At 38.0% G+C, this 19,045-nt stretch overlaps 2 protein-coding genes across 3 annotated transcripts; one reads left to right on the top strand and one right to left on the bottom strand.

Annotated features, from left to right (window-relative positions):
• The first annotated feature begins 10,848 nt into the window (after nt 1-10,848).
• Nucleotides 10,849-12,975, top strand: LOC141713499 (cinnamoyl-CoA reductase 1). The gene is made up of 6 exons (XM_074516936.1): nt 10,849-11,077; nt 11,184-11,353; nt 11,708-11,893; nt 12,019-12,181; nt 12,251-12,440; nt 12,646-12,975. Exons 1-6 carry the CDS (start codon nt 10,963-10,965, stop codon nt 12,779-12,781), a joined length of 960 nt encoding a protein of 319 aa, XP_074373037.1. The 5' UTR covers nt 10,849-10,962; the 3' UTR covers nt 12,782-12,975.
• A 235-nt stretch (nt 12,976-13,210) lies between these two features.
• LOC141713500 (psbP domain-containing protein 3, chloroplastic) lies at nt 13,211-18,159 on the bottom strand. 2 transcript variants are annotated; one of them, XR_012571973.1, is made up of 11 exons: nt 18,002-18,159; nt 17,393-17,441; nt 17,205-17,317; nt 16,830-16,895; nt 16,351-16,437; nt 16,186-16,268; nt 15,973-16,048; nt 15,335-15,453; nt 15,175-15,219; nt 13,603-13,736; nt 13,211-13,371 (listed from the first exon to the last, which is right to left on the bottom strand). XR_012571973.1 is itself a non-coding variant. In XM_074516937.1 (10 exons), exons 1-10 carry the CDS (start codon nt 18,081-18,083, stop codon nt 13,710-13,712), a joined length of 747 nt encoding a protein of 248 aa, XP_074373038.1. In that variant the 5' UTR covers nt 18,084-18,159; the 3' UTR covers nt 13,381-13,709. The 2 variants fall into 2 exon arrangements, 1 of the variants encoding a protein (XP_074373038.1); XM_074516937.1 differs by lacking the exon at nt 13,211-13,371 and having other exon boundaries at nt 13,381-13,736.
• Nucleotides 18,160-19,045: the final 886 nt, after the last annotated feature.

Genomic DNA, 19,045 nt, shown 5'->3' with positions numbered 1-19,045 from the left:
GCCACTCCCGACATCACCATACATCAGATCAACAGAAAAGAGAACTCCAAAGCGGATGAGCTGTCCAAGCTCGTGCAGAATTCGTCCGACCTCGTTAGTTCAGTATACTTCGAAGAACTTGAAGTACCCTGCACAGAGCGAGCTGAGGTCCTGTGCATCGGGAGCCCAGACAATTGGATGACTCCTTATATAGCTTACTTAAGAGATGGGACACTCCCGGAAGACCAGAACAAGGCCAGATATTTGAAGCACAAAGCTGCTCATTTCTTCCTGGAAGAGGGTCAGCTATACAGAAGAACCTTTTCCGCACCTACCTTGAAATGTGTAGACCCTGAGGAGGCCAATTATTGCCTCCGGGAGGTTCATGAAGACATCTGCGGAGACCACCTGGAAGCCAAAGCTCTAGCTTACAAAATCATCAGGAAAGGATACTACTGGCCCACGATACATTCCGACTCCGTCGCTTACGTCCAGAAGTGCCCCCAATGCCAGAAATTCAGCAATGTTCCCAGACAAAGCCTGAGCCTTCTAGCATCAGTGTTATCTCTTATCCCGTTCGTTGTATGGGGAATAGATATCATGGGCCCTTTCCCCCGAGCAAAAGGCGACCTCCGCTACGTCCTGATAGCCATTGATTACATGACAAAGTGGGCAGAAGCTAAAGCCATGAGGACAATCAACCAACAGGATTGTATCAAGTTCATGGACGCGATCGTCATGAGGTTCGGGATCCCTGTAGTCCTCATCTCTCACAATGGCCCACAGTTCGTCGGGTCTGAATTTCAAGCATATCTGAAAGAGCTCAGAATCAAACACAAAAGAGCATCGGTTGCACACCCTCAGGGAAATGGACAGGTCGAAGTAACCAATAGAACCATACTTCGGGGTCTGGAGAAGAGACTAGAAGAAACCAAGAAAACTTGGCCTGACGAGCTCCCAAAAGTCTTGTTGTCCTACAGAACCACCCCCAGGGCGGGAATGAATGAGACCCCCTTCAAGCTTGCATACGATACCGAAGCCCGCATTCCAATCGAAACCGGGTCCCCTTCCCACAGGGTCATCAATTTTGACGAGATCTCAAATATTGAAGGGCTTAGGACCAACTTGGAACTCCTAGATGAGATAAGAGACGAAGCAGTAAGAAAGATGGAAGACTACAAAGAAAAGACAAGACTCTACTTTGGGAAGAAGGCCAGAATCAGAGAATATGAAGAAGGAGACCTTGTACTCCGACACACCGAGGCCTCGGACCCAACTAATCAGGGAAAGCTCCAGCCCAACTGGGAAGGCCCCTACAGGGTTAAAGAAGTACTCCGGCCAGGAACTTACAAGCTAAGCTACCTCGGGGGGACCGAAGTCCCAAACACTTGGCACGGAGCTCGCCTAAGGGAGTTCTACCAGTAAAGGTAGGTCACACATTCCGGCATCTCCACTTTTAGGCTATAACAGCTTGATATAATTTTCTACATTTCCCCAGAATGTACTTTTGTTCTAATGATTTAAATGAAAAAACCGATTTGGAGCGCCCCATAGCCCAAAATCATTCTACCATCATTCGATCATTGTCGCTATAGTACTTAGAAAATTTTATTCAATTAAAATTGTAAACCCCTTCCCGGGGACCACTACACAACCCATGTGTACTTCAAAAATTTTATTCAATTAAAATTTTAAACCCCTTCCCGGGGACCATCACACAACCCATGTGTACTTAGAAAATTTTATTCAATTAAAATTTTAAACCCCTTCCCGGGGACCAGTACACAACCCATGTGTACTTAGAAAATTTTATTCAATTAAAATTTTAAACCCCTTCCCGGGGACCATCACACAACCCATGTGTACTTAGAAAATTTTATTCAATTAAAATTTTAAAACCCCCTACCCAGGGGCCATTACACAAACCATGTGTACTTAGAAAATTTTATTCAGTTAAAATTTTAAACCCCTTCCCGGGGACCGCGAAACGAACCACGTGTACTTAGAAAAATTTTGATAAAAGAAAGCAAAACCAAATACGAAAGAAGAAATATTTTTACATACGTCCCCGAGGTAAACCAAGCCCCGGAGAAAATCCAAATAAAAGTCACAGAAACCAAATCAACGAAGGCTAAAAGCCACAAGGGTCAAGTATGAAACAAGTTAATGCAAATAAAATTACATGGCGCTAAGCCTGGGTCTTCATTTTTCAATCTTCGGGAGGAGGAGGGGTCTTCTCGCGGCCATCTTCGGGAGGCGGAGGCGGCTGAGTCCCGGAAGTGCCTGCCTCAGCTGCTCGGGCTTCCCGCACACATTAAAAATTGAGATTCACCTCTTGGGATAATTGTAGTTGGGATAAAGTGTTCTCAGTTTCTCCACTAGATCATGTTTATAGAGTGCATGAGCTGAACATATGTATCTCCTTCAGCTTCAGGCATTCTCATTATCGAAGGATTTTAAATTTATATTTATCTAGTACCTGTTAGAATATTAACGAGATTCAAACTACTGGCATTTGTTGTGCTCTGGAGCAACGACCCCCAAGCAAGACTTGGACAAACATCTACAAGATCAATTCCACATTCTACTTACACAAATGCTTATGTTTTGTTTGGCTGGTTGGAATGTGATGACACAAGACTAGAATCATGAGAGGAATGGCTGGAGAGATAAAAGCAGATGGTAGTCGTAAATGTTATGATAAAAATTCAGGAAAAACATAAAATTTATAAACATAATTAGTTCTTGCAAATGTGACAATAACACTCTTTTTTTTGATAACCAGGTGTAGGGGCAGTGATAACTCGGTTTCTTCCCAGGTCTTCTCCTTTCTCTCACGTGCTGGGACCCGGTCTCCGCAGCGGTTTGGGTGCGGTTAACCTGCTAGGTAGGGGTCTCTGCAAAACAGAACCAGAGGGGGGATTGTATCCCGCGGCAACTCCGGTGTGAGAATGAGAAATGGGCTTTCTTGAAGAAGAAGAAGAAGAGGAAAGAAGGAGCTATTCAAAAATATGTGAGGGTGTGTGTATATGTGTGTAGCAGTCAAATGTTTTTTCCAACCCCTAAAACCCTCTTTTTGGGGCCTTTTATAGGTCTCAAGATTTAGGGTTTTTGGGGTTTGTACCTCTTCATCCTGGCCTTTGATCATTCTTGGTTGGTGACGGGTTGGACGGTCCAGATGAGCTATGTGGTTAGGTGTCCTTTCTCCATCAGAGCTGTCTTGGGATGATTACCCATGAATGGCTAGGATGCAATTGTTCCATTTTGGGTTACATGAGACAGTTGATTCTTTTGTCCTGTGTCACGTGGCACCGGGGACCACTTCGGCTTGGGCCTGAGGTGGCATCTCTTTTGGGCCCCTGTTCTTCTATCCGGGCCTGATTATTTCTGGCCCATCATTTGCCTCCCACTCCCTTATGCGGGTTTTCCCGGATGAGGAAGTAGGAAAAAATTCACTTCTTTGACTTGTCTCATAACCCCAGGGTGTTGCTGGGAACAAGTCCCCGGGGTTGTGTTTGGGTAGGCCTTTTAATTCTTGGCACTTGGAGAAAATTTTGTCATTTTTCTTGACTTGTGGCCCTTAACCCCGGGGTGTTGTTGAGTACAAGTCCCCGGGGTTGTGTTTGGGTAGGCCTTTTGGTTCTTGGCACTTGGAAAAATTTTGTCATTTTTCCTTTGATTTGTGGCCCCTAACCCCGGGGTGTTGTTGGGTACAAGTCCCCGGGGTTGTGTTTGGGTAGGCCTTTTGGTTCTTGGCACTTGGAAATTTTTTGTCATTTTTCCTTTGATTTGTGGCCCCTAACCCCGGGGTGTTGTTGGGTACAAGTCCCCGGGGTTGTGTTTGGGTAGGCCTTTTGGTTCTTGGCACTTGGAAAATTTTTGTCATTTTTTCTTTGATTTGTGGCCCCTACCCCCGGGGTGTTGTTTGGTATAAGTCCCGGGGGTTGTGTTTGGGTAGGCATTTTGGTTCTTGGCACTTGGAAAAATTTTGTCATTTTTCCTTTGATTTGTGGCCCCTACCCCCGGGGTGATGTTGGGTATAAGTCCCCGGGGTTGTGTTTGGGTAGGCCTTTTGGTTCTTGGCACTTGGAAAAATTTTGTCATTTTTCCTTTGATTTGTGGCCCCTAACCCCGGGGTGTTGTTGGGTACACGTCCCAGGGGTTGTATTTGGGTAGGCCTTGGTGCAGATGTGACAGGTGGTTAATGTTTTAGCGCTTTTCCCGGAGTGTCAGGTGGCGGTTGAGCTTCTTGTACAAATATATGTGTAAGTATATATGTATGCACGAAACATTGCAGTTTTCCCCCCTTTTTGCCTCAAAAGTCGCGCCTGTTAAATAATTACTGTTGTGTAATCATTAATGCAGCGGTTATTTTCTGGACGCTCAAGATTGCGCCACGTGTTCTCGATCAACGGACCGGATTGCGGGGCAGTTGAGGGGGTTAAAACTCCTTCTGTGCCTATAAATACCCTTTCTTTCTCATTTCTTTTTCCTTTACACAACTGCGAATACATCTTTCAGCCATTTTTTCTAAGTCGAATTTGGGAATCTCTTCGCTTTTTGAAGCCGATTTATTCTCCTGCTTTCTTGTAAGTTCTTGAACTTACCATCATACTTCTTCTTGTTTCTTCGTGATTGCTTAGTGAGTAACTGTAGTTAGGCTTTTTGGAATGCATGTATACTCAAGTATTTGGATTCGTATATCTCTGTTGTATCGAGTTTTGGTGAATCAAAATAGGTTGTTTGCTGTTTAGATTTATAGTTTTTATTTTGTGAAGAAAAAGTCGGTGTTTGTAGAGAATCTGGGTTTGTGTTTTGGTATGCATATGTGTGCAAATGAGGGTTTTAATCTGTGTAAAACTGGGCTTGATTTTTACTTTCGTGACTATTCATAACATGCGATATAGGCTTGTATATGTATGTATAGGTTTGTTTGATATGATTTAGTATATTGATTTTGAAGTTAACTGTTTCTGAGTAGCTTTTGTGTTTCTTTCTTTTCTTTTCCTTCCCGAAATGACATAGACTCCGAGGTTATATGGTTAGAAGGGGTAGGAAGAAACAATTAGCTAACCTGAAGCATAGACCCGACCGTCCCCACTTTGGATTTCCCGAATATTCTTCTAGTGACTCTTCACCGGAACTAGAAAATATGCCTCCCCGCCGCCAAGCCATAGTTGAGGAGCTGCCTACCTTTCTATTAAACCCCGGGCAGACCTTGGGTAGGAGGGACGGGTCTTGGATAGACATTGACCATTACTTCGTTCGGACTCGTGAGAACAGCCCTCCCTATGATTATTACTTTAGGGATCTTACCACTGTTTATAGGCCCGGGGGCTTAGAACCTTATGACGGGGCCCGTATGGATCAACTTTTTTATAATGCCCCCGGGACGAGATATGTTCCTGCTCCCCGTCATCCCGACCTCTCCGAGTACACCTTTGAGCAGGTAGATGATGTGGTGAAGGCCGTATTTCACTTCGGGGATGATATGGAGTGGAGGTGGCCCGAGCCTCACGAGAGAGTTTATCACCGTCCTGCTGGTGGTTGGGTAGGGATTCCCTTAGAGCATCTTCGTAGCATGAGACCCAATCTCCATCAGTTTACCAAGTCCCTGTGCCGTGACTTCTACGGGATACCCTTCACCCAGCTAGCTCCGAACTCTATTAAGTGGGTTTCCTGGTTCCTGGCCTGTTGCCATGTGAAGAAGTACCTTCCGGCGTTTAAGCTTTTTCACTATCTTTTTAAAATCAAAAAGTCCATCTTGCCTCCTCTTTTTGAGTTTACCTTCAATATAGATGGTTGTGGGCTCCCTTCTGTTGCCAAAAAGGCTCCAGTCTTTATGTTAAACTCGCTCCGGGGCTGGCACCAGGAGTTCATCTTCGTCCGGGGGTGGGACCTGGAGTTTATGCCCTTGTATAAAACTACTTTGAAAAATAGCAGGTTCCCATCCGAGAGGCTTGGTGGAGATGCCTTACGAAGATGTACGACTTTGTGGTTGCTCTTGGTGCCCAGTGGACCCGGGACACCTTTTTAGATAATCAAACATTGTATAATGTTGGCTGTAAGTATTTTGCCTTAGTAGCTTTTTCCTTGTGTTTTTTCTTTTGTATATCTTTGTTCTGTTCATTTTAAAGATTGTTGTTCCTTGTGCAGGTCTTCCCCTCCTGAACCCCTTCCATTACGCTATGTCGCAGCAATTTAAGGATTTGGATGGGAGGTTCAAGAAGATTGGTGGCGCCGTGCAGTTGGACTCGGGGAAGAGGGTAGCTGGTGCAGGTAGCGGTTCGCAGACCCGGGATGCTGGTTCTTCGGGTAACAGTGTGAGGCAGAGTGCTCCCGTGATTACCCCCTGCTGTCCCGGAGCCTGAGGAGGTTGAGGTGGTGGAGCTGGAGGAGGTGGAGGTCGGATCTCTGAATCAGCGGAAGAGGAAGGCTGTGACGGAGGCTGTTGGTGGGTCTTGAACCCCACAGCGTAGGAGGGTTTCGGGATCGGGTCCTTCGGAAGAAGAGAGCCAAAAGTCGGTGGAGGAGGATGCGCTGAAGAACCTCCTTGCTCGGATGACCCTGGATGATCGCCGGAATGAAATGTTTGATAAATATGCTACCCCGGCTGATTTTGACTGCTACGCCACGGAGGATCTGGATACCTTCCTCGATCATCTCGTCCGGGATGTTTCGGAGGTAAGGTCGTTCCCTTAACATTTTCTTTTCTATCCTTGTGTTAGTACTTAGCCGTTTTGTTTTCAGGCCAATGCTCGGATCAACGGCTGCTCCACCATTCTCCACAACTTCCGCATAAGGGAGACGAAGACCAAGGCTACGCTGAAAGAGCTAAGTAAGGAGAAGGATAACTTCACCAAGTATCGGGAGGTGAAGGAGAAAGAATCCCGGGAGCACAAACAAGCCGTGGCTGAGGCGGTGAAGTCTCGGGAGGCTGCGGAGCAGTTGGTGGGATCCCTCCGGGCAGATGTGGAGAACCTGAAGAAGGAGCTTGCCGCTAGGCCCCCGGCAGAGGAGGTGCTGGAGTCTTTCCGGGGTACTCCTGCTTACTACGAGGAGCTTAACAACAAGATCTTTGAGAAGGTCAATATCTGCTGGGACGTTGCTTCTGCCTATCTTGCTGAGAATCCGGACGGCGACATGGACGGATTCATATAGCTATATCTTGCTGAAGAGCTGCAACCCAATATTCCATACTATTTAACTCTAGTCTTCATCCATTCCATCTGGTCCTGATCGTCTTGAAAGACTCGTATCTATAATTAAAAGATCACACTTTAATCGTCTAATCGATAATTATTCGACGAACTGCGCGTCAGAACCCTACCGTCTACCCATACGATAGCCCATACATAAAGAAAACATCCAGATACAAGACTTATGACCCACTTATACACATAATACACATAACATGTAAACACATAACTCACGTATCATATAATTCATATCACACATGCCTCGGTTCGTCAAAAAGTTTGTGCGAGTCGATAGTTTCCCAGGATAAAACGAGGTAGAGGTGGCGTTACGGATAACGAGCACCTTCAGCGAGCTTGAACGGGTACGAAACTATCACCGAGAGAGAGAGAAGTAGGGTTTGTGTTTAGGAGGACGGCTGTATATTCTGAGTTAGTAGCGAAAATATATAGACTTAGAAAAACGTGTGTACTACTTCTCTTATTTAATTAAACGCGTTAATTAAATTTAATTCGAGAGTCAATTATTATCCTTAATTGAATCGAATTATAACTGTCAAATCAATTCATGTTCGTATTTATAAAATTAATACTGAATAATGAATATTTATTTAAGAGGCCAAGCCCAGTGGAAAAATAAATTAGCAAAACTAGTCCGTGATTATTCAGACCAATTTTCTGCTACATTCTTGTCCGCACGTCGCACACGCGGGGAAGCCCGAAAGCTTCGCAAGCCTCGGATTACCCCTTCTCTTATTTAATTAAACGCGTTAATTAAATTTAATTCGAGAGTCAATTATTATCCTTAATTGAATCGAATTATAACTGTCAAATCAATTCATGTTCGTATTTATAAAATAAATACTGAATAATGAATATTTATTTAAGAGGCCAAGCCCAGTGGAAAAATAAATTAGCAAAACTAGTCCGTGATTATTCAGACCAATTTTCTGCTACATTCTTGTCCGCACGTCGCACACGCGGGGAAGCCCGAAAGCTTCGCAAGCCTCGGATTACCCCTCGAAATCCCACAATTTGCACCCCTTGCGCGCGCACGTAGGAGATGGAGCAACACCTTATTAACACTTTTAAACACTACTAAAGTGTTGTGTTATATAAAGCAATGGAAACCCCTATTCCATTTCAATGTGGGATACAAGTTTTCACATCTACAATTCCACCTTCAAGAGACCAACTTTGAATGATCATATCTCATTCATTCCTTAACCATTTTGAGTGTTTCAAAGTGCCTCGGAAAGCTCTCACGGAGGAGAACATACTTCAAGCGACACCCACTCAAAATGACTTAACAATATGGGGCTCAATACCCACATTTTCCAACAGCTGGTTCCTTGACCTAGTATCTTATATTAATATTCTAAAATGCGATGACAGCAGATTCTTTCCTTGTTTACTTCCTCAATTCCTTGATATTCTTTACAGTTTTACTGCGGCTGATGGAGTCGATTTTAAGCCCAGTTCAGAGAAACTTGAGAAGCTGGGACTAAGCTACAGACTTCTAGAAACAACTCTTGTGGATTCTGTTGAGAGCTACAAACAATCTGGGACTCTAAATTAAATATTAGTGGCAACAACAAGAAGATATAAGGATTGTGTCTGTGTTTGAAGCTGTAACAAAAGGAGTCGATTTGCGTTTCTAGCAACCCTCTGAGTTCATTTTGCAAAACTAACAAGCCCCTGTTCAAGTTTGCAAAATGGCCACCCTAAATAAATGTAGTGCAGTTCGCCATTTCACTGTTCTGTTAGCCATCTGGAATGGCAAAGTCCCATTTTCTAATTTCTTTTTTTAGTAATGTACACGGATAGTTACAAAAAATTGTTACCACTCCATGTGTCAATATGATACTGCCCATTAAATTTTTTACATCATTTTTTGTCTCACTTTTCAATTCTCTTTTAAAGTATAAATTTTTATTTAAAAAAACATTACAAAATTATATTTTATAAAAATTTTGAAATATGTGTAAATAATAAACGTCTCGAAATTAACGAGACTGGGGAAGTATAATTAATTGATGATATTATTATAAATGCAGTAGGATTCTTTTACATTTAGCAAATAAATATCAGTGATATTTGTAATTATTTTGGTAACTAATTTTGTATCTCTACCATTTTCTTTTCTTTTTCCCTTCTTGTATTATTTTATTTTGTTTGCGTAAACAAAATTGAGGAGGGCCTAAAATTTAAAATTTCACATAATATTTTTTTATTTCTTTACAAAATACCCCCTCCGACCCCAATTTATGTGTATTATTTATGATCAATTTGACTCATTTTTGACAGTAAATGATTATTTATTTATTTATTATTTTAAAATTAGTAGATTGATTAACTCATAACCTGAAAATAGGAACGGCCAACTTGGGTAAAAATATTTAAGAGTGGTGCTATCGTTCCTAACAACATCAACTAAAACGGTAGTATTTGGAAAGAATATTTCGTTCTCCTTATTTTTCTTTGACCATCAAAAAATTCGACTTTGTCATCCTCTCCTCGATCCTATTCTCTATTTTATTCCATATTGACGGCAAGCATACACAACGTTAGTGTAGGAGATTATTTTATGTGATGTGATTTAAATATACGGAAAACTTTAAAGCTCGTACCCCAATACGGCCCATTTCCCAATGATAGTGTGTCAAATCAATTTTTTTATAAATAAATTAGAAAGCGTGTATACTACCTCCGTCTCAATTTATATGTCTTGTTTAATTTTTTGTGATGAAATTGAGTCAACTTTAAACGTAAATTTAACATCAATCATTCATTATTTTTAAAAATTGAAGAATACATATTAAAGTAGATTACGTATATTTTTTAATAATATAAATTTTATAAATTTTTCGATGATATACTATTTGAAATTTTTGATTAAAATTTGGTCAATTTGACCGTAAAAAATCAAACATGACAGATAAATTGTGACGTACGGAGTATTAAATATGGATCGTGAATAACATGTCATTAGTAATTACCGAACAAAAAATTTGAAATTTATTTTAGAACCCCATCTAGGTGGTTTAAATGCAAATATTTAATTTATGAACAATAAAATATTAATTTTTTTAATTAACTAAATGGGAATATTTGACTAAACATGTAAACTTAGATAATCAATCTCTTTTTAAAATAGTTTAGAAAAATGAGAAATACTAGGCTTTTAAAAATCGTTTTAGAAACGATTTTTGAATCATGAGTTGTTACTGTGATATTGAATGTTTAGTAGTAAATGAGGGGGATTTCTAGTGTATAATATGTAGTAGTGTTACATACACAAAAATTGGTACAATAAAGAAATGTGACACATGAGTTCTAATATTTTAATTGGGACTATTTTTCTGAATTCAGGGGCACATTTCAAACTTGTGATTTTGTGAATAATTTTATATACAATTTTTTTAATCTAACATTTTTCACTAATATAAATTTACAAATAAAAAAATGACACATGTCATTTTAAAAAATTTTGGGAAATTTTGTGGGTACTTAACAAAAAATTAGTCCCCTCCATCTGGAAAGGGTTGTTAATCAGCTTAGATTAGAACAGTCAAAAGTTCTTAGAAGCATGATTGCCGGTTCCTTTTAAAAAAGAAAATTAAATCAGCAATGACGCATCTTCCAGCTACGAGTCCTGCATTTATATAAAGAATGAAAAACGAATATCTTAAAGTGTAGTCTCAATATACGATAAAAAGACTTGCTAAACTTGTACAAGGTTGACATTGTTTGTTTGGGTTGTGTGTGTATGATCTAGAAGTTATAAATGGCAGGAAAAGGAACAGTTTGTGTAACAGGTGCTGGCGGCTACATTGCTTCATGGCTTGTTAAGATCCTTCTTTCTAACAATTACATTGTTCATGGCACTGTCCGAGATCCAGGTTTCATTCTCCTTCTTACAAATCAATCCATATACTTTGCATATGTTATGTTATAATAAAAACCATTTGAAGGGGTTATGATGAATTACTCTCTAATGTCTTGCAGGTGCTGCTAAGTACAGTCATTTAACTAAGCTCGAAAAGGCATCGGAGAACCTAAAACTCTTCAAGGCTGATCTACTTGATTACGATTCTCTTGTTACTGCCGTCAAAGGGTGTGTTGGAGTCTTCCATGTTGCAAGTCCAGTTCCTAGCACCGCTGTACAAAATCCTGAGGTAAGATTAGAATTACTATTAAAATAAATTAGCAACCGGAGAACTTTAACTCTTAAGAGACATTTGGAACTAATCACACTCCTCGGTCCTCTCTATTAAAGAGTATAAGATCATGTTCGAGCCTTTCTCTACCATCTTAAGGTTTTAGTGTGATCGATTACTTAACATGATATCAGAGCTCGGTGTAGGGAGTGACTCATTAAAGAATATTTGTTCTCTATTGAACACTGATACATATGAAGGACTTAAGGTCTTGTTGAATATCAAGTAACCACTGTGTTGTGTCCCGTGACATTATATGCATCGTGCATTGAATAGTTTTTTCACTCACAGTATATGATTGCCCTGGTGCAGGTAGAATTGATTGAGCCAGCTGTTAAAGGTACACTTAATGTTCTTAAGGCAAGCTCTGAGGTAAACGTCAAGCGAGTAGTGGTTGTGTCATCCGTGGCTGCTATCGCCATGAACCCGAGCTGGCCCAAGGGACAACTGATGGATGAAAGTTCTTGGTCCGACAAGGAGTTCTGCAGAAAAACAAAGGTATTTAAGTTGATGGCTCACAGTCACATGTACTCAGCACCAGACAGTATCTCAACATTAGGTCTTTTATGCTTAAAATGTCTTCAAAAATACTAATTAGTCTGGCTGGTTTTCTGTCTGTACAGAACTTTTATTCACTCTCCAAAACAGAAGCAGAGAGTGAAGCTTGGGAATTTGCCAGAAAAAGTGGAATTGATCTTGTAACTGTTTGTCCTAGTCTTGTTTGGGGGCCGTTGCTGCAGAGCACTACGAATTCCAGTAGCTTAAGCCTCATTAATATTCTAAAAGGTACTGTATATTATGTAGAAATATAGAATCCATTGCTAATGAGAATTCTGACTCCTTGTGAAATCACAGAAGGGTTAAAGGAAATGGCAAACAATATGGGATGGTATGTAGATGTACGTGATGTTGCCGATGCATTATTATTGGCATACGAAAAGCCTGAAGCTGAAGGAAGATACATATGCTCAGCTCACGCATTCTATAAACAGGATTTAGTGGAGATTGTAAGAAAACTTCATCCCAACTACAATTATCCGAAGAGGTGAATCTCTATTTTTATTACGAGTTTATGCCTAATAAACTTGCCTTGAATTCTAATATGTAATGACGGAGTTTATGCCTAATGAACTTGCCTTGAACTTGAATTCTAATATGTAATGGCGGAGTTTATGCCTAATGAACTGGCCTTGAATTCTCATATTTTTTTTCCTGGACTTCTTCCTCAATTCCTTTGAAATTCTTTGCAGCTTTACTAGTGGAGATGGAATCGATTTGAAGCCCACTACGAAGAAACTGGAAAAGCTGGGACTGAGTTACAGACCGCTGGAAGAAACTATTGCGGATTCTGTTGAGAGCTACAAACAGTCTGGGATTCTGGAGTGATTAGAAAGTTGAAGCATTGCTTCTGCTCTTGATAGCTACATTATGATTTCTATATTTTCATGAATGATGATGTATTTTGTATTGGAGTGATTAGAAAGTTGAAGAATATTTGCAGTTCAAATAAGTAAATCTCTAATCTCTGGGGGGTTGATAAAAATCCCAAGTGCTTAATACCTTGACTATTATTTCTTCAATATCATCGCAAAATTTGACTTTCAACAAAGTGTTGTAGCATTTCACCAAGGGCTAAACTATTGACTTATGATCAAGAACAGATACACGGTACAGCTTAAAAGGATGATTACAGACAGAGTTTGAAATTTCGCAACATTTTTGAAAGGAAGCAGGAACCCGTTATACGATGGAATGGAATAGGAGCGGAACTACTAAAATTATCCACCCTGCATTCTGAACTTTGGAAATATGGACTTTCGAGAAAAAAAAATCGTCTTTAATTACCGAGGACTATTTTGTTACACATTTTGTTCCAACACTTAATAGTTTAGCATTTGCTTCTGTACAAAGTACAAACTCATCTTTGAACTTCCAAATATAGTTCACTATACAGGATAGAGCTTCATCGCAGTAGCCTGAAAATATAACACAGAGAAAGGAGCACATTAAATTATTAAGAATCAAATGTCAAGATTTGTGTTGGTGCCTTGTACGACACACAATCTTATCTGTACAAGATGGATTCAACTTTGTAGTAAAATCTAAGCCAAGTGAAATCCTACCTTCGATGGCAGTCAACAAAAAATTAGTAGTAGTCCTAAAGCATCAACATTATGATAATACAATGTGCTTTAAATATGGCTTACATGGGAAAATTGGGGTTACATTGAGCTTTTTGTAATGTAAAAGCACTCTACAGTAGTTTTCATCATAGCCCATGTCGTAGTTTAAAAAACCCAGTGTGTCTACTCTTTCAGATGAACCGAAAGGATGAAACAACCTGAAAGGGCCCAAAAGAGAAAATTACACAAAAAATACAAATAGGAACATATTCATGACTGGAAACTTCAGTAAGTACACTTGGAAGAACTCCTACAGTATAAAACTTTATATGATTCACTTGGTCTGCTTCGTAGTTCATCATGCCAACTCACATGCTGCATATCTATCTATCGGTACTAAATGATCTGTACTATATAAGCACAACATTGGATATGTGGTTGGTTGGCTGTTTTCGGTTTGGTACAGACGTACAGTAAATAGAAATAGTTGGATTTTAAGCCAAATAAATGGATACCTTTAGATGTAATATTAAAAGAATATTCTCTATTCCTATAGGTTCAAAGTTTGAACTCCGTCAACATCGTAAATTTAAATTATATATTTATATTATCTATTTTCTAATCTAAACTACTCCCATAGATTTTCAAGTTCGAATCACGTCAACAACATATTGTATTTAAATATACATATATCTTTTTTAAATACAAGTAAAGGATCATGATATATATCAAGATATGAATAAATAAAAAATATTAAAATAATCCGGGCATCACACGGGTTATAACTAATAAGCTAGTGTGTATGTGGTACATATATATACATGCTCTCTATGGGGTCATATTTTAAGGAAGCTGGAATCTAGCTCTTTAAATATAATGAATACTAAGCACTCCATAATAAGAAAATCAAAAGTGGTGTGAACATAAGAAAGGAATAAATGGTTTATATAAGAAGTAACTGGAATTTTCACTAAATCTATACTATACTATACTATAATAACCGGAATGAGTATAATTTGCAGTTTGGTTAACCCTCATTTTGGTTATCCCTTTTCATCACGACCTTCGGATATTCTTCATCAAATAATCAGAGCCGTTAGATTCACATACTAAAAAAATACACTCCACAAGTTCTCAGGTTCGAATCTCGTCAACAACAAACATTTATATTATTATTTATAAAGATACATATAAGTTATCAGGTTCAAATCTTATCAACAACAAATATTTACATTATTATTTATGAATAAGATTACATCAATCATATACTAATTATACTATTTGAACCTAACTTGAAATTATGCACAATGAAATTATAATTATATAATCATTATTTAGTATTTAATTATTCATATAGAATTTTAATAAAATTATAAAAAATAGAAATGAAAATATGTAAAAATTAATCAAGACCAGTGCGATAACGGGCCGTAAAATAGTCCATGTTAAATAGTGAATAGTGAATACTCAATTTTAACAAATCATGTCAGTTTTGTTCTTCAGCGCTTGTTAACATAGTACTTAAAACGATCAAACAACAGTAAGTTGCATCAAAGTTTTAACAGGTGAAGCCGATAAGAAAGAACATAGAAAAGATTCATTAGAAGTTGTGATAGCAAGATAAGTGACAACTGAATCGCACTATTTCAAGCTTACCTTTTTAATTTCTGAACCATATTTTTCTGCATCTTCTTCAACAAACTACAAAGAAGGCATATTTGAGTCAACTACTAATGCACACAGACTCTTTTAAAGCACAACAAGTCCAGATCACTAAGAGAATACATTCAATATACAACTGCTATCTCACACCAACCTGTCCTGTGAGGGTATACAATCTGTTGTACCAACCATTGTTTGCTACCCCAAGCACTGAAAAAAGATGTCTCTCACTTTCACCAGGATTCCGCAAGGTGTATTCTAGGTAGTAAAATCCTGAGAATTTATGGAAAGTAAAGATGTATTAGAGTAATTTTAACGTTGGACAAGATTGTGATACAGACTAAGAAAGCTACTGCCCAAGCCAAACTGTAACTTTGTATTAAAATGACCCTTTCTTTTTGATATAGTTAAAGGCTGTTCCAGCCACAAAAAATTATGTGGCAGATGTTCTGTCCTTTTTCATCCACAACATTAGATTCTTTCACTTTAATATTCAGTTCACAAGTTCAGACCGTTCAAGTGTTTTCTAGACCAAACAAACCTGAAAATCTTGTTTGTTTCGCAAAAGCGCTTACTTATCAGTAAATCGCGACAAACTCACTGCCAATAAAAAAATAATAAAGTAAAGATGAGATGAGATGAAGTTTGGACTTGTAAACGCATTAAATTTAACCATTCCAAGTACCCTAACGCGTAAAACAAATAAGTGCAGTGTCTTAAATGGAAACGGTTTCACCGGAAGTTGACAACAGTTACATATCATATAACATGCTGGAGTTTCAGCAAACTAACCTTTCGATGCTTTAGAGTCGATGAGTATTGCTTTTACACCTGGGGGCCTCTGCCAGCTTCTGTCCAATCCACTAACCTAGCGAGTGCAAGGTATCAATAGCACCATGTAAGAAAAAATACAATAACTACTGCTGAGAGAAGTCGGTATCCAGATGTCAGAGTCCTGCAACTAGAAAAGTACTGTAGTAGATTGTTGAAATAGTAAAAACCAACCAGATTCTCTGCAAAAGCATCAACATTCCCAAACGACTCCAATCTGGTAAAATCTGGGCCAAGCCCGGTAATTACAACGCTCACTGAAACCATGTATAAGCACCAATTAATTTCTTGAACAACAAAAGGGGTTTTAATATATAATAATAAAGTCTAATCAATTACCGCTAGAACCAGAAGAAGCTTCTTTAGGGTAGAACGCAGTTACTGACTTAAATCCGTTGCTGCCGTCTCCTGAACCTACTTCCCAATCTGCAGATAGTAATAGGTAACTGTAGTAAATTAAATCCAAACTGACAGAAAATTAAGTTTGACGCAAGTGCCATAAGGTAATAACAAAAAAGTTAGTATGATGCAAGTGCCAACCATAAGGTAATAAACTATCTAATTTGGACACAAAGAATTTCAAAAAAAGGTTAATTACATAACGTTATTTTTCTTTGACTGAAGTCATCACAATGAAATGATCAAATTAGGCTAGTCTGTGCTGTGTGGTAATGAGCGTAAGATCCATATGAATCATCAATCAAATTTTTATATACATGGATGTCCAGGTTCTATAAGAATTTAGTTTAAAATTATACGTAACAAAACATACAATCTTAACCTAACATGAGCAGAACGGTGTTCCTTAAAGAACTTACCTTGAGGTATCGATATCTTGAACTTATTCACATCATCAGAGTAAGTGCGATATTCCTCGGCCACAGCTGGCAAGTCATAATTGTACAAGTTAGATCTTTTTACTTTTTTTCCCAAATCATAATCAGTACAATTATAACTCGTTATCTACACTAGAACAATGATAATCATGTCAGTTCTAATTAATCCGATGAAAGGTACTAAAATATAATATAAGATCCGGTTGGGCCTTCCTCTAACAACTTAAATTTTCAGAGGAGCTAGTTACTTAATATGGTATGAGAACTCTGGTTTGGCCAGGGGTCTCAAGTTCGACTCCCTATCACCCCCCGATAGTCTCACAATTAACAAAAGACCAATAAACAAAAAATGGGTACCAGTTTCTGCAATAGCAAGGGGAACAATTGAAGGTAAAGAGAAAGCAGCAAATGCAGTCTGAAACAATGCCTCTCTCCTTTTAATTTGTGATTCATCTTCAACAGAAGCACAGCTAAAACATGCATCAACATGTTAAACTTACTATGAGCAAACACATATGCTGAAGTAGTTTCAAAGATTAAATTACCTTGTAATTTGAGCATTGTTGCAGCAAATGGCAACTGGGATTTTGTAATCTGCACAAAATTAAAGAAAAAAAAATCAAGAATCCATAAAAATTTACTCCCTCCGTCCCACTAGATTCTTTACATAATTTTTCCTTATGCTTGGGAAAGCTACTATAAAATATAATTCTATAATTTACTTTTAAAATTTTCTTTTTCTGTATAAAGTTTAAACATTATATTTTTATTAAAAGAAAAAATATTTAAAATTATTTAGGTAACCATGTTTCAGGGAACCTTAAAATGCGTGCCGATTTCCCGTATCGAATGTAAACATATCAGTGGGACTGAGGGAGTAATTTTTAGCTAAGTATTAATCAAGAATCAATAAAGCTTTAATTTTTAGCAAGTATTCAAGCTTTAATTTTTAGCAAGTATTAATGAAGAATCAGTAAAGATCAAATTTTTAGCAAGCATTACACAAGAATCAATAAAGATTAAATTTTTAGCAAGTATTAATCAAGAATCAATAAAGATCAAATTTTTAGCAAGTATTAATCAAGAATCAATAAAGATCAAATTTTTAGCATGCAAAAATAAAAAAATAAAAAAGGTGGGTTTTGAGTGTTGACCTTTGAGAGGCTTGAGGGGGTGCAGACGAGGAAGAAGAAGATTGTTTGATTGAATAAACTGCAAAGACGAAGCTAGCGCCATTTTTTCTCACTCTTGCTCTACTCCAGTAGTGTTTTAGCCTTGTAGATATTGTTTTTTAGAAAAATATACTCCTATTGGATATTGTTTTTACGATTTTCCCCTTCTTTTCTTTGTTCATCTTTTTATTGGTTTTTAATTTTTTACAATTTTAGTCTTATATTCATTGTTATATAAATCGGTCCATTTTTCAAAAATTACCGATAATTCGCTCTATAATTGTTCAAAAATACTTGTCTGATTTAACCGATTCTCGATAAATCACTGATAAATTATTTAATTTCTAAAAATCGCCCGATAAATCACAAATCGATACCTCAACCGAACAGTTCTGAATATCGAAATCTGTAATTATGATTATATGTTTGGAAATTATGTTTTTTTTTAATTTAAATGGTCAACTAAATTTTATGTAAGTTTCTTTAAAAATAGAGAATTTAAATATTCATTGAGATCGTTTGTTAATTAGAGAACTTACCGAATTTCTCTTAATTGCAATTTACTGATTAAGTCTATGATTTTAAGTTTGAAATTTTGTAATATAGTTATGTTCGCATGTAATTTGAATTTTATAGTTCTCAATACTCTCGTATTTCTCACAAACCTCCTATTACCAATAATGTATTTGATTAAAAGTTAGGACCTTTTTTGGAAATTAGCTTTTTGACAAAAAATAGCTTTGTAAATCAAATTAAGAGATTTAATCAAATGAAACATCTAATATATTGAAATAATCGAATTATCATGTCTTCTCTCTCAAAGGTTAACGGTTATGGGGTTGCTGTCAACGGGAAAAAAATTCAAACTGAAAGGGCTAAGGAAGGTGAGTTGAGGGTAGCTAAGAAGGGGTTTAGTGCTGAGACAAGCAACAAGGTTAACAAGTAAGCTGGAGAGCAGATTCTTAGGGATTTTGTTTGGGCTTACAAGGATTTTCTAGACAAGGAAACAAGTAAGAGTTTTTTTGA

This window comes from Apium graveolens, chromosome 3 (assembly GCF_009905375.1).
Source record: "Apium graveolens cultivar Ventura chromosome 3, ASM990537v1, whole genome shotgun sequence".
Classification (NCBI taxonomy): Eukaryota; Viridiplantae; Streptophyta; class Magnoliopsida; order Apiales; family Apiaceae; genus Apium; species Apium graveolens.
The sequence above is the reverse complement of the archived record's forward strand: the minus strand, read 5'-3'. Positions and strand labels throughout refer to the sequence as shown.